We start from the raw sequence: 14,883 nt of genomic DNA, 5'->3' as shown, positions 1-14,883 counted from the left end.
TGATTGCCTTCCAGATTCAATTCAAGCTTAATTTTTTGTATGAGGACTTTCTGGGTTCCCCTAGAGGCTACTGCCTTCCTTTGCAACTCCACCCTTACCCTCCCCCCCCCCCCCCAACATCATCCCATTTCCTTGGGTCTGTTTTGTATATTCTTGTACTGCATTGGCATTTGAATGAAAGTGCTTTGAGGCTAGGGAAAGTTTTACTCTTGTCTTTGTATCTTCAGGGCTAGGCACATAGTGCTTCATAAATGGCTGCAGAAAGAGCAGGGACAGGGATGGCTGCCATTTGTCGTTAGCCCTGAGTGACCATCCAGCCAAGGATAGGCAGGTCAGAATAACAGAACAGGAAAGACCGGGAGGAAGAGGAGGTACATGAAGCAGAAGATGATTGACAGGGCTCTGGGCAAGAGCAAAGTAAGGAGGAGACAAACAGGAAGTGGGTGGGCAACTGGGAGAGGTTAGAAGCCAGACTTTAGGAGAAGAGAAATTTGGTCAGACTCTAAATCTAGTCCGGACTCCGGGGTGTGGTGGTTGGTAGCTTCTGAAAGCACACTTCTGCACCCCATGACTTGCCCCCCACCCCTACCCTAAGGGGGAGGAGAGATCCTACGGAAGGTTACCCAGCCCAAGCCTCAAAGGAGGGGAGAAGCCCGGGAGAGCGGGCCGAGCCCTCTGTTCTTCTCTCTGCACGCTGCGAGAAACTGCCAGTTCCTAGCTGCACCCCCAGAACTCTCCTTCCTGGGGCCTGAAGCTTCTCCCTCCTCTGGCCAGAGCGAAGGAATGGCTGCCTTGCAGCTGGAGGAGAAGCTGGTCTGCGCAATCTGCCTGGAGCTGTACCGGGAAGCGGTCACTCTGCCCTGCGGCCACAACTTTTGTCGGGCTTGCATCGAAGACTACTGGCGCAGACAGGAGGTGGACTGCCCCCAGTGCCGGACCCCATTCACGGAGCGCCCGGCGCTGCACAAAAACGGGGCTCTGTGCGACGTGGTGGAGACCCTCCGGGCCACCGAAGGGCAGCTGGCAGTGGGGGAGCCCGTGCCCTGCCCGAGCGGGGCAGCCCGGTGCCCCCGGCATGGGCGAGCCCTGGAGCTCTACTGCCGGACCGAGAAGTTGTGCATCTGCTGCGCCTGCACGGTGGGCCAGTGCCAGGGTCACCAGCGCGCCCTGCTCGATGTGGAGCGCAAGGAGCAGGAGGTGAGGGTGCAGGAGGGGTGGGCAGAGCCAGGACAGTGTGGACCGAACCTCCACGCAGCCCGCCCATTCCCAACCACAGCCTGACCCAGCTTGCGAAGGCGGCAGTGGAACGCAGTGGCTAGTGGAGCGCTAGGCTTGGAGTCGGGGAGACCGGAGCTCACATCCCGATGCAGACTTGACTAGCTGTGTGATCCGGGACGAGCCATTAGCCAGTGTCAGCCTCAGCTATCCCATCTGTGAAATGCTGATAACACACACACAGGGTGTTATTCTGTAGATCCAATGAAATGGAACATGCATAAACACCATCATTTTTTGATCGCCTACAATAAATGGGCCAGGTGCTGAAAATACAAAGATACAACACCAATCCATACCTGCCCTTCAAAAAGTTTACCTGATTACGTTTTAAAGTTGTGTGTGTGTGTGTGTGTGTGTGTGAATCCATCAAAATAAACTAGAAACACCCTTGGCTATGTAAGAGTCATTTAGTGAGTATATATTAATGAGTCTCCAGTTCCTTTAGTGACTGTCAAAGACATCCATAATGATCCAGGACATTTTCTGCACTTAATCTAAAACCTATGATTGTTTTCTCATAGAAAACTGTGCTCACCTGAGTAAGGTACCAAGACTTAGTATCTTGAATTGGTCCACCAGCTCAGTGACACTCACAGCCAAAATGTATAACAGAAGAAAAAAAAGTTGCTCTGAAAAGACAATTATTTTCCTTTTAAATATGTAGCTTCTTGTGTCCAAAATCCCAGGCATAAATATTTACATATATATATTCTCTATAGAGATGTATATATACATGTATATATCTATCTACTTATATACATCTGTGTTTATACGCATATCTGTCTATGTAATGTGCATATATACATATATAGATCTCTAGATCAATACAGATTTTTTATATATGTATTGATAGATATCAAAATCGATATCTATATATACCTATGTTGATTTATATATCAATATTGATATTTACCTATATATCTATATTGAGAGATATATATCTATATTGAATATATGTATCTACCATTATATCCACCTATATATTTATACAACTATCAATAGTGATATCTATATTGATATTTATCTCTTTATATATTTATATAAAGATCTATATCTATCTGTAGGTCTATCTATATATCTATATCTAGCTAGCTACAGAGATAGATAGATATAGATATATATGAAGAGGAAGAGACCGCTCACACATCAGGAAACCAGCAAAGCACTTAAGTTGAACCTTGCAAGAAGCTAGGGATTCTAAGAGGCTGAGGTGAGGAGGAAATGCTTTCCAGGCATTCCAGGGGAGGAGAAGGATCGTCAAGAAAGACCCTGAAGTCGCACGCAGGTCAGGGAGCTACGGGAGGATGGTCCCTTATCAGAGACAAGGAAGTTGGGGCGGTGGTCGGAGACGCCTAGGGGGCACAGTCAGTAGGAAATGGCCATTAGTTAGCTGGGTTGCTGGTGGTGGTGTATTCATCCTTCCTTCTCAAAGAGGACCAATGATATTACCAAAGATGAATTCTTGACTTGCACATGAATTGGATTTAAGTGAGGGGCCCAAGATGCTGTTTGTGAACCTTGAGATCTTTCCCAGGTCTCAATTTGCCTGAGGCCACAAGACCATTCAATAATTAAGAGGTAAGATCTGGGACAAAAGATGGCCCAATTTACTATTACCAAAATATCAGTCTGGGAGGTGAAGACCCTCCAAGTTTCTACCAGAACAGACAACCGTTGCCTTTTACATTCATTTAAAGCCATCCAAACCTAAACAGTGAGCCACATAATCAGAGATTATGAAAACTGTTGGAAAGCATTTGAGCAGGACATGGAATGGTGAGTTCAGGAAATAACAAGTTAGCCAGTTTGCTTGTCTCTTTGTGCTAATTGATTAGATTTTCAGGGAGTGTTGGGTCTTGGAGTTAGGAGGGGAGAGAAATGATAAGAGATGAGCCAGGATCCTTTCCTTTTGCCTAGACCTGGTGCTGAGATTAGGAAGTCATAGAGATGGTTTACATATATTTAGCACAAGGTTCTTTTTTTTTTAAGTTTTTTTAAATTAAATTATTTATTTTCAGTGTTCTACAATCACTTCCATGTATCTTTGATTTTTTTCCCCTCCCTCTCCACTCCCTTCCTGAGATGGTGTACAATCTTATATAGGTTCTACACATAACATTCCTATTAAATACATTCTCACCTTAGTCATGTTGCACAGGAGAATTAAAATGAATGGGAAAAATCATAAAACAAAACATAATACAAAAGAAAATAGTCTGCTTCATTCTGCCATCCAGTTCCATAGTTTTTTCTCTAGATGTGGAAAGTATTTTGCCTCAATTCCCCATTGGGAATTTTTTAAGTCCTTCCATTAGCACAAGGTTGTTACAGACCTCTTTGACCATCTGGAGAAACCTATGGATCCCTTCTCAGAATGTTTTTTAATGAAAATTAAGATGTCATTTTTTTTCTCATCCAAGTTAATGGACTGCCTGAAATCTGTGGGCCCCAGGTTAGGAACCCCTTATTTAGCCCTTTACAGGTGCCATCTCCAAAGTAAACCTAAGAGATTGGTATGATAGGTATTATTATCCCCATTTTCTAGATGAAGAGTCTGAGGCCAAAGGAGGAACTGGATTGACCACGGTCATACATAGTGTGTGGTAAAGTCCTTTGGCAGAACTCAGGTCTTCTGATTCCCATGCTAGTGCTTTTCATAGTATGATATTGGCATAGGTATGATATTGGCATAGGCTAAAAGGAGAGGTCAGGATTGCCATCCTAGTTCTGGATCATCTCTTGCCTTTTTGTCTCATTGGTGTCATACATAGAAAGTGCTAAAAGAGCAGCTGGAGGAAAATTGGAGCCAGAGAGTTCAGGTTGAGGAACAACTTGAGGAGCTGCAGCAGAAGAGTGATGCCATCCAGGTAATGTAGCCCTTCCTGACCCCTCTGGAATTAATACCCTTTGGGTTTTTTTGTTTTGTTTTTAATGTTTATTTATTTTTAGTTTTCAACATTCATTTCCACAAAATTTTGAGTTCCAAATTTTCTCCAAAAGGATGGAGAAATACCTGTTCACCAAGAAAGTAACCTTCTATAGTCTTATTTTTTTTCCCTTTTTGGGGCATTTTCCTATCCAGTTGCTTGACTTTTGAGTCCTTTGTCAAGAGGAGGGTGTTCTCTGGGAACCTGTAAGTTCTCAGTTCCTCCAAGGTGGCACAATCAAGGGAGAGGAGTTTACTCCTCTCTCCTGGCTTGAGCACTGATCTGGGAGCAACCAAAAACTTTTCTGCTCAGAAGCTGCGAGTAGAATTTCCTCTCCACAGGCACCTCCAGCTCCACCATGCTAGCGCTCCTCCTTCTCACCCCAGGGCCTGGCTCAGAGCTGAGATGCAGATCAGCTGCTCAATTCCCCTGGGGGCTTTAGGCAGAGGGCTCCAAAAATGGATGTTGCCACTGCAGTGGCTGCTGCTGGCGAGGCCAGATCACGTTCCCTTCTCACCCAGATGAAAAAGCTTTCTCCCTGACCGTTGAAGCTGTCTGTGGCATCTGTGGGTTGAGCAATCTGGGACTGCTGCTGCCAGTGGCTCCCTGAAGCTGTTCTGGGTTCTGTCCCTACTGCGCCTGGTGCAAAAGACTTTTCCTTTCAGCCTTCCAGGCTTTCTTGGGCTAGGAATCTCTTTCCCTCTGTCATTTTGTGGCTTTTGCTGCTCTAGAATTTGTTTAGAGTCATTTTTTACAGGTATTTTGTGGGCTATGTAGGGGAGCTTCTACAGGTCCATCTTTCTACTCTGCCATCTTGGCTCTGCCCCATCACTACCCTTTGTAAAAAGTTACCTTTTTAATTATGAACACGACAATCATGGATATTTCCTTATACAAAGAACAGAAAAAGGATTACTTATGATACCTGGTACAGTTTATTGTTTCTTTCAAATATAGATTAAACTTAAGACCATATTTCCAATATTGCCCTGCTTGTCTGTTTCCCCTTCAGAAATTCCTTCTGCTCTTTTCAGTAAATTTTTTACTTTGTTTTGCTGACAATCTTTTTTCTCTTTTTTATCACTATCATTACCTCACCAATTCTCCCCCCCCCAAAAAAAATCTCCCTTTCCTTTTTTTGTACATTAATTTAATTTTATTATTACTGTGCTGTAAGAAATAATGTATGTGATAAATAAAGAAAAGCATGGGAAAATCCACATGAAATGTTTCAGTGAAGTTAGCAGAGTCAAGAAAACAATAACATACTTACTGCAACAGTGTAAATGGAAAGAACAGCTGGTGTGGTCTGAGGGGCATTCAGGACCCCTCAGGGACCAGAGTGAAGGACAGGGTTTTCTGGAAAAAATTCATGGACTCAAGCATTCTTTAAGTCAAGTTGGCAAAGTTTTATTTTTACACTTTTCAGTGGGCAAAAGTTCTTAAGGAACCTGTGACCTTAGAGAGGTACAGTTAAAGGTTATATAGAATAAACTATAGTAAGCATGTGCCAAGTAAGCTAACTAGGTGATTCAGGGTGGCATTAGGGAGTGGTTAAGGAACGGTCAGTTCTTAAAGGAACAGGTACTTTTTGTATCTACTTTGAAGATGTTTTACCCAGAGTTCACTGGGAAAAGCCTAAGGGGGAGCCACAGAGAAGTGCAGTTTTAGGCCTGCTACATCTAAGTTAACTAATAGTCAGGGCCAACTGAGGATTGCCCAGTCTGCCACCCATCAATGTTGGTTTGACAACATAGATGTAGGCAGTATACATCTTTAGATATATATCTAAAGTCTAGGATATATATAATGAGGAGTCCAGAATTCATGTAGTGAAGTATGGAGTCGGTATAGATAGTTCAGTGGGTATTGGATCTTTATGAGCTAGTACAAAGCCAGTTCAAGCTAATAATTCTTACTGGTGCCATTTCTTACTGTACTAGGGAGAGAGATAAGTATTTTTCTGGGGTCCACTCATGAGTGATTGCTAGGCATAGTGTCCTGGGGCTGGGGAGAAGCTGCCAAGGATAGTGTTTTGAAGCTAGGGAGAAATGTGATTCCAGAATTGGGGTCTAAGCACAGGTACCCAAGCACCCCATAACAATCACACACCCCAAATTCAAAAGTGAATGTAACAAAATTATAAAGATCAAGCATAACTCAAATGAAGATGTATGACAAGATGTCTCCAACTCACCCCTGCATGGAGGTGGGATGTCCTCAGGTGTTATAAATTGCACGTTTTCATACTTTTTCGTTGGTACAGATCAGTTGCTTTGATTTTTTTTTTTTTGGTATCTTTACAAAATTCTATTTGATATATGGGATGGCCCTCTGGAAGGGAAATACTGAGGATCACTGCACTGAAAACCCTCCTTTGTAACACATAAGTGTAAGCAAATAAAACAAATGTTATACATTGGCCTTGGTTGAGAAGGTATCAATCATTCTGAACCTCTCCTCTATATTACCTTTCTGCTAAGAGGTAGAAAGGTAGCTTCTTCGTTGGTTCTCTGGAATAGTGACTATTACATGAATTGTAGGTCTTAAGTCTTTCATACTTATTTTCCTTAGCACTGCACTCTGAAGCCCATAGACTGGGTCCCTGCCCAAACTCCACTCAAGGGCTGTTTCCTGAACCCTTCCTAGCTAAAGAGTGATTATCAATTGTAACTGTTTTCCTTCCCTTCCAGCTTGGTTTAGTTATTTTTTTTGTTTTGCTCATTAAAGGGGCCACCCCCTAACTACTTCTTAAACAGGCCTATTCATTGTATGGGCATTACTTACCCTAAGTGAGTACCTGAATAGGCCTAAGGCCAAAGAGTCCAAGGTCTCTCATTGCATCCTGGGCCATCTGCAGTCATCCTGATGAGTGTCTGGTCACTGGACCCAGATGGCTCAGGAGGAGAAAGTGAGCCTGGTGACCTTGCACAGCCCTCCCTCACTCAAAAGAAAGTCAAGTGCAAGTCATGTCATCATTTCTCTCATGTCATGGTCTTCTTTGAAAACGAAGGAGAAACACAGCCTGGTACGTAGTAGATACTTAATAGTAATTGTTGATTGATTGATTGATTATCAAATTGATTATCAAACACTCTATGTAATTACTTCTAAGTTTTGTGTATCTAATTTTCCCACTGATCAACTTTTCTGATTTCCAGTCAATACTGGAGAATATTGATGATGACTTCTTTTGTAGAGCACTTTGAGATCTGGTGATTGTAGGTACCTTTCTTTCCTACTTTTTTTTTTCATGTTTCCTCTTGATATTCTTGACCTTTTGTTCATCCAGATGAATTTTATAATTATTTTTCTAGTTGTATGCAATGACTCTTTGCAAATTTGATTAGCATAGCATTGAATCCTGTTTTGAATCAATAGCAAATATTGTCATTTTTATTATATAGGTACATCCCAATCATAAGCAATTACTATTTCTCTAATTGCTTTAGTCGGTCTTTATTTCTATGTAGAGTATATTCTTATAATTTCCGTGTCTTGATAGGTTGACTCCCACGTATTTTACACATAGTTTAGTGATTTTTAAAGGAATTTATTTTTCTACCTTTATTGCTAGGTTTTATTGGTAGGATATAGGGAAGTGGCTGATGGTTTTTGTGGATTTATTTTATATAATTATTTTCCTGAAGTTATTGTTTCAATTATATTTTTAGTTGAATCTTTAGAGAGCTCTCAGTAAACCTACCTCTACAAATGGTCTAATTTTGTTTCTTCTACCTGTGTTTATTGTCTCAATTTGTCTTGTATTTTTGATGTAGTCAGCATTTCTAGAACTACATCACATAATAGTGGTGACAGCGAATATCTTTGCTTTGCCCCTGAACTTATGGGAAAGGTATCTAGTGTTCGTCACTTATAGATAATTCTGGCTATACGTCCTTTCTTTTTTATCATTCCCAAACCATACTCTTACTTTTTCCTAACTCTTTTTGTTTCCTAGTTAAGTTTAATTTATTTCTTTACCAAACTTTTGAGTCTGTATGTTTGACACTTTTATTCAAGTAAGAACCTCATTAACATCTCCATCCCTACCCCTTCCTCCATGTCTACATAATCTTTCAATGCACCCCACTTCTTCGAAATAGTAGATTCCTTACCTTTCTTTCTCATTTTTTTCCTGGCTTATTCACTTTAACCCTCCATTTTATTTCCTTTCTTAAAAACAACAAAATAACACTCATGCCTTTGTGTTTGTGTATATCTTAACACCATCTGTGAACCTTGAAAATTGGGGTATTCTGAAGGGACACTTATCCCTTTCTCCCTTTCATCATCACCTAGTTGCTTCCAGTTGTTTCAATGTAGGTTTTTCTTTACTTCTATGTTTGCATTTAAGTTTCTACTCAGCTTTGGTCTTTTCATCAGGAATGTTTGTAGGTCCTCTGTTCTAGTTAAGGGCCATTTTCTCCTTGTAGGATAAGACTCAATTTTTCAGGGTGTATTATCCTTGATTTTCAAGCCTTTTCTCTTTGGTGGTTATTGTTTTGTATACGTATTTGTATATTGTACATGTTTTGTTATTGTTGTTGTGACCCTTTGTGACTCCATAGACCCGAGCACGTCAGGCTCTACTATCTCTCGAAATCGGACCAAGTTCGTGTTTTATCTTTTACCTTTCGGAAAATTGTATTCCAAGTTTTTATCATAATATTTATAGCATAGTCTTGTATAATCCAGACTGTGGTTCTCTGGCACTTGAAATGTTTTTGGCTACGTGCAAAATTTTTGCTTTGATGAAAAGGCTTTGGAATTTGGTAATGGCATTCTTGGGTGTTTTCACTTTGGAGCTAAGTGCTATGTGCTTATTTACACTTTGTCTTCTGTTTCTAATGGGTCAGTTTTGTTTTATAATTTCTGAAAATAAAATATGCAGGGTTTTTGATTGGTAATGATTTTCAGGAAGTCTGATTTCAGGAGATCTTAAATTAACTCTCCTCGACTTATTTTTCCAGGTCAATTATTTTTGTAGATGCTTTCCATTGTCTTCTTTTTTTTTCATTTCTTTGACTTTTACAATAGCTCACAATTATATAAGGGTTTTAAGATTTGCTAAGTGCTTTACATGTATTATCTCATTTAATCTAACTTTGTTCTAATATTTCTTGTCTCCCAAAGTCATTGAATTCTGATTTCTGTTTTTCAGAGAGTCCATTATTTGGGTAAGGCTTTGTATTTTTGGTTTTGCTTCATTTCTTCTAGAAATTCTTGTGATCCTCATAGCCAAGCCATTTTTGCCCCCTCTGGATTCTGGTTGTATTTGTTATGCAGTCACTTTTTTCATCTAGAATTACCTCGTGGCTTTTTCTTAATCCTTAGTATTTCTTCACTGTGTTTAGTGTTTTCTTCTGTTTACTTATATTTTCCCTGGCATGATTTCATTTTCAGCCCTTCCAGGCTTCAGGTCCATTTGCTAGAACTTTCACTGACTTCTCTGTTTGAATTCTGTTCCAGTCTCCACTGTTTTCTTGGCTGTTTTTTTCTGTAGTTCCTGATTGGAGTTCTGTTATTTGGTTTTGGTTTTTTCGGGGGTTGGGAGGACTCGACTTTTCTACAACCTTCACATTGCCATGTTTGGTTGGGTAGTAAGAAGGAAATTGGTTAGCCACTCTGTGTGGCCTCTGGCACCAGGCTGGCTGGATTGGTAGGGGCAAACTGGGAGAAGAAAGCAGGCTGCTCAGCCTCACCCCTTTCGCACTCGGCAGTGTAACCCAAAAGCATCTTACTCCATGCAGTTCTGCTTTAACTAAGCTGTGGTTCTCTGTCTTCCCCCATAGTGTACCCACTGGTAGAAAAAGGAAGATCTCCAGGCAGCCTGGTTTAATGGAGATAGCTCTCTCAGGAGACCTGGGTTCAATTCCTAACCCCATAAAATCGTAGCTTTAGAGTTGGAAGGGATGCCAGCGATAATCTAATCCACCCTCCCCCGTCACGTTAAAGTTAAAGAGGCAGCTGTGTGGTACAGTGGGTAGAGGGATGGACATGGAATCAGCAAGACTTGAGTTCAAATCCTGTCTCAGACACTCGTTCTGTGATCCTGACCAAGTCACTTTGCCTCTGTCTGCCTCAGTGTCTTCATCTGTAAAATACGGATAATAATAGCACCTACATCCCACAGTGGTTGTGAGGATCAAATGAGATAACGTATATAAAATGCTTTCCAGACCTTCAAGGTCCATGTAAATCCTACCAGTTATTGTAAAAGAGAGGCCCTGAATGGGGAAGTAAGTTACCTAAGATCACACAGTTAATAAGTAGCAGTCAGAGTTTGAACCCTGGGGTTTCTGACTTCCAATAGATTTCTTTTCATACTACACCATGTTATCTCCTTTAATGGAATTATCAGAAAGTCACTCCATGCCTCCGTTTCCTCAACTATAAAATAAGAATAGTAATATCCCCTAGGTTTGTTATGAGGCTCACAACCTGCAAATCTTAAAGGTATGAGGGGCCAGATTTTAATTCACGAGACAGGACAGGTACTTGTGTCCTCATGATACTGGGCCCCTGGACACATCTTCCAGGGACCCAGCCTGTTACTTCCCTCTTCCATCTCACTCAGAGTTGACCCCACTCTGTTTAGTTGACCCCAGGGCTGTCACTGTTAGTCTGTACCCACTTCCACTGCCCCCAACCTGAGCCTCCTCCTCCACTCACCCAGAATTCAACTCACACTCTGGCCTTGGCTGTCTCTAACAAAGTCACCTGCCTGCTGCGGGCCCTCGAAGCAAAGAGGGATAAGGCACTCCAGAGCATTGAGCAGGAAAAGGCAGCTGCCTTGGAACAGGCCAGGGAGACCAAGCAGTGGCTTCAGGACCACTGGGAACACCTGGTCCAGCACACTCAGCAGATCCAAGAACTGCTGACCTGTCCCGATGACATGATCTTCCTCCAGGTACCCAGAAGTAGGGAGGGGAGTTGGGGGGGAAGGGAGGAGAGGGTGAAATTATAGGTGGAAGGGAAGAACACTTGGAGGTGGGGGAAAGTTCCTTCCCGAGTGAGACTCTGACTGATGGTCCCATGTCCCTGATGGTTCAGAGGGTTCTACTTCTGACACCTCCTGGGTCTTTGGCACCAGTGCCCTCACTGAAATGGGATGAAGATGCTGGCCAGCTGAATGAGCTGAAGAAGACAGTAGACCAAATCTATCAGCTCCTACTAAAGGATGAAATTGGCCCTATGATTGTTGGAGATCCTGATCCTGGCCTCAAGGGTAAGGTTGACCTTCCACCCTCGATGGCCTTTACCAGTGCCCTTCTTCTCTCACAGTCTAGAATTTTCCCTTGACCCCAGGGACCAGGTCAAGGTTATTTCTCTAAGTGATAGTGCTTCTCAGGAGAAGCTAAGTGCTCCCCACAAGGCATTCGCTCTTGGAATAATAAGAGGAGAATCTCCCAAGAAAAGGGGATCAGCCCCCCTCCATTATACTCCATCCTCTAATTCTAGAGCACAGAAGACCCCTGGAACCAGTCCCAAGACCAGGGTGCAATCTAAGGAAGGAACTGAAACAGAGTAAGCCTACTCTATGTGTATGTGTGTGTGCATGCATAGATATGGGTATCATTCATGGTTTTTGTCTCTTTGAGGTTGATGTTTGGGTCTTGGGGATCTCACTCAGCTATGGGAAGGAGCATCCCAGGAAGCCCAGAGATAGGAAGAGCCTTAGCCCTTCCATTGGTGGGGTGGGGTGGGGAAGTCATACCTTGGAGGGCCATAGAGCAGTGAGGTGGCCCCACAGTCCCTCACTCCTGTCCGTATCCCTCTTCTCACAGATTACCGCAACCTCACCTTTGACCCTGATACCGCCAACCACCACTTCTACCTATCCTGCCAAAACCAGCGGGTAAAACATGGCTCCAGGTCCCAGCATGCTACCCAGCCTGGGAGGTTTCGACTATGGCAAGTGCTGTGTGCCCAGGGCTTTGAGGCAGGAAAGCATTACTGGGAGGTAGAAGTGTCAGACCATTCTGTGACCTTAGGTGTCACCTACCCTGGACTCTCCCGGAAAAATCTGCCTGGACAGACGGACAACATTGGGAGAAACCGTTGCTCCTGGGGGCTTCGGGTTCAGGAGGATGGCTATCAGGCCTGGCACAATGGGGAGGCTCAGAGATTTCTGGGCAAACCCGGACACCTCCTGGGAATGGAGTTGGACCTGCCTGTTGGACGTCTCTCTTTCTATAACTTGGAGCCTCAGGTCCAGCTGCTGCATGTCTTCAATGCCTTCTTCACCCAACCCCTATACCCCGTCTTCTGGCTCTGTGAAGGCAGAACCATCACCCTCTGTCAGCTGCCTGGGGCCAAGCCTTATTCTGGGCCCCAGGGAGAAGCACTTAGTCCCAGCTGAACATTATCTTAAGAGGGTGGGGGAGCCCAGAAAAATACACTTAAAGAGACAACAGGGGCTGAGGGTCCAGATGCCAGATCATCTTTGTTTCCCCCACTTAGTAGTATTTTATTTTTTCTAATTACATGTAGAAATAGTTTTCAACATTTATTTTTGTAAGACTTTGAGTTCCAAATTTTTCCCTTCCCCTCCCCAATACAGCAAGCAATCTGATATTGGTTATACATGTACAATCATGTTAAACAAATTTCCACATTAGCCACATTGCAAAAGAAGAATGAGAACAAAAGGAAAAGTTACAAGAAAGAAAAAACAAAAAAAAGTGAAAATAGTATGCTCCAATCTGCTTTCAGACTCTGTAGTTCTTTCTTTGGATGTGGATAATATTTTCCATTGTGAGTCTTTTGGAATTGTCTAGGATCATTATATTGCTGAGAAGAGCTAAGTCAACCATAACTTATGATCACATAATGTTGGTGTTACTTTGTACAATGTTTTCGTGGTTCTGCTCGCTTCACTCAACATCAATTCATGTTAAATCTTTACAGGTTTTTTGGAGTCTGCCTGCTCATCGCTTCTTACATATAGCACAATGGTATTCCATTACATTCAAATATCACAGTTTGTTCACTCATTCCCCAATTGATGGGCATCCCTTCAACTTCCAATTCTTTGCCATCACAAAAAGATCTGTTATAAACATTTTTGTTCATGTGAGTCTTTTCCCTTTTTCATGATCTCTTTGGAGTAGTGGTATTGCTAGATCAAAGGATATGCACAGTTTTATAGCCTTTGGAGTATACTTTCAAATTGCACTCCAGAATGGTTGTATCAGTTCACATCTCCACCAGCAATGCATTAGTGTTCCAATTTTCCAACATCTTCTCCAGCATTTATCATTTTCCTTTTCTGTCATATTAGCCAGTCTGATAAGTGTGAGGTGGTTCCTCGGAGTTGTTTTAATTTGCATTTCTCTAAGCAATAATGATTTAGAGCATTTTTTCATATGGTGATAGATAGCTTTAATTTCTTCATCTGAAAACTGCCTGTTCACATCCTTTGATCATTTATCAATTGGGGAATGACTTGTATTCTTATAAATCCAACTTTGTTCTCTATATATTTGAGAAATGAGGCCTTTATCGGAAACACTAGCTGTATAAATTGTTTCTCAGATTCGAAGGAAAGCAGAAAGCTGGGAAATAATTTTTGCAGCCAGTGCTGTGCTCCTCAGTAAATACTTAGCAAATCCTTGCTCTTTTTGAGGACTCAGTTTCTCCTTTAGTGATGCCTGAATATTTGTTTCTACTCCTAACCTCCCTCCTCAGCACACTAGATACTTCAATACCAGAAACAACCAGAGCCAGTCCCTGGAGCACAGAAGAGGCCTATTCCAAGTCTGGAGAGTCTTAGAGAAGTGGATATATGTCCTCTCTGGCTACTTTATGTTATAAAATGGATCATTGTTGCTTTTTCCGTCTGATGTTCATAGGATGACAGGAACAACAATTAGAGAATAAAATAGGGGACAGTCAACCTCATAAATTAATCATAGTATTTAGAGCCGGGAGCTGTAGAGATGCCATCAGATTCAGCTCCTTCATTTTACAGAGAAGGAAATGGAGGTCTAGAGGAGCTGACTTCCTGAAGGCACTCAGCTCTCCTAACTCCACCCAATCTTAGTTCAGAGCTGTGAAATGGGTACAGGATGAAGTACTCTTATGCACCTTTTAGAGCAAGTAGACAACACACATATACACACATATTAAGAATGTTTACACACAGGCTTAGGGCTTACCTCAAGAGTAGGCTCAAATTTGAGAATTCAGGGATTTAACCTTGTAGAGCTAGGATTCTTAACCTGAGAGTCTATGAATGTTTAAAAAATTTTATTTTGATAACTTTAAAAAATTTGTTTCTATTATAATCCAATGAGTTTTATTTTGCGCATTTTTAAAAACATTCTTCCAAAAAATAAAAGTTGAGATTGCTCAAGAGATTTGTGTCACAGAAATAATCAGAGTTCTTTCTACCCTAGAAAGAGAAAAGGGGGTGGGGATTTTGAGCATTGTTTCTTGGAGAAAAAGAGGAGCAACCATAGTCTCTGCAGATAGAATGCAGAGCCAGGATCTGGTGAGGGGAGCAGATTTTCTGGAGGAGGAAACAGGAGATCCGGACATTGTGACAACTGAGTTATAGTGAGTTATTAGGACAGGCCAAGTGGGAAAGAAAGGGAGATGCGGGAAGGATGCCCTTCCAGTGGCTCAACCATGAGTGTTCCTTCTGGAGGAGTACAAACCACAAGAAATGGGG

At 42.2% G+C, this 14,883-nt stretch overlaps 1 protein-coding gene across 1 annotated transcript; it reads left to right on the top strand.

Moving 5' to 3' along the window:
• The first annotated feature begins 416 nt into the window (after positions 1–416).
• Positions 417–14,567, top strand: TRIM65 (tripartite motif containing 65). The gene is made up of 6 exons (XM_072645740.1): positions 417–1,197; positions 4,050–4,145; positions 10,885–11,118; positions 11,262–11,436; positions 11,670–11,735; positions 11,996–14,567. Exons 1-6 carry the CDS (start codon positions 784–786, stop codon positions 12,568–12,570), a joined length of 1,560 nt encoding a protein of 519 aa, XP_072501841.1. The 5' UTR covers positions 417–783; the 3' UTR covers positions 12,571–14,567.
• The last annotated feature ends 316 nt before the right edge of the window (positions 14,568–14,883 follow it).

This window comes from Notamacropus eugenii, chromosome 2, assembly GCF_028372415.1.
Source record: "Notamacropus eugenii isolate mMacEug1 chromosome 2, mMacEug1.pri_v2, whole genome shotgun sequence".
Taxonomy (NCBI): domain Eukaryota; kingdom Metazoa; phylum Chordata; class Mammalia; order Diprotodontia; family Macropodidae; genus Notamacropus; species Notamacropus eugenii.
This window is presented reverse-complemented; position numbering and strand designations above follow the sequence as displayed.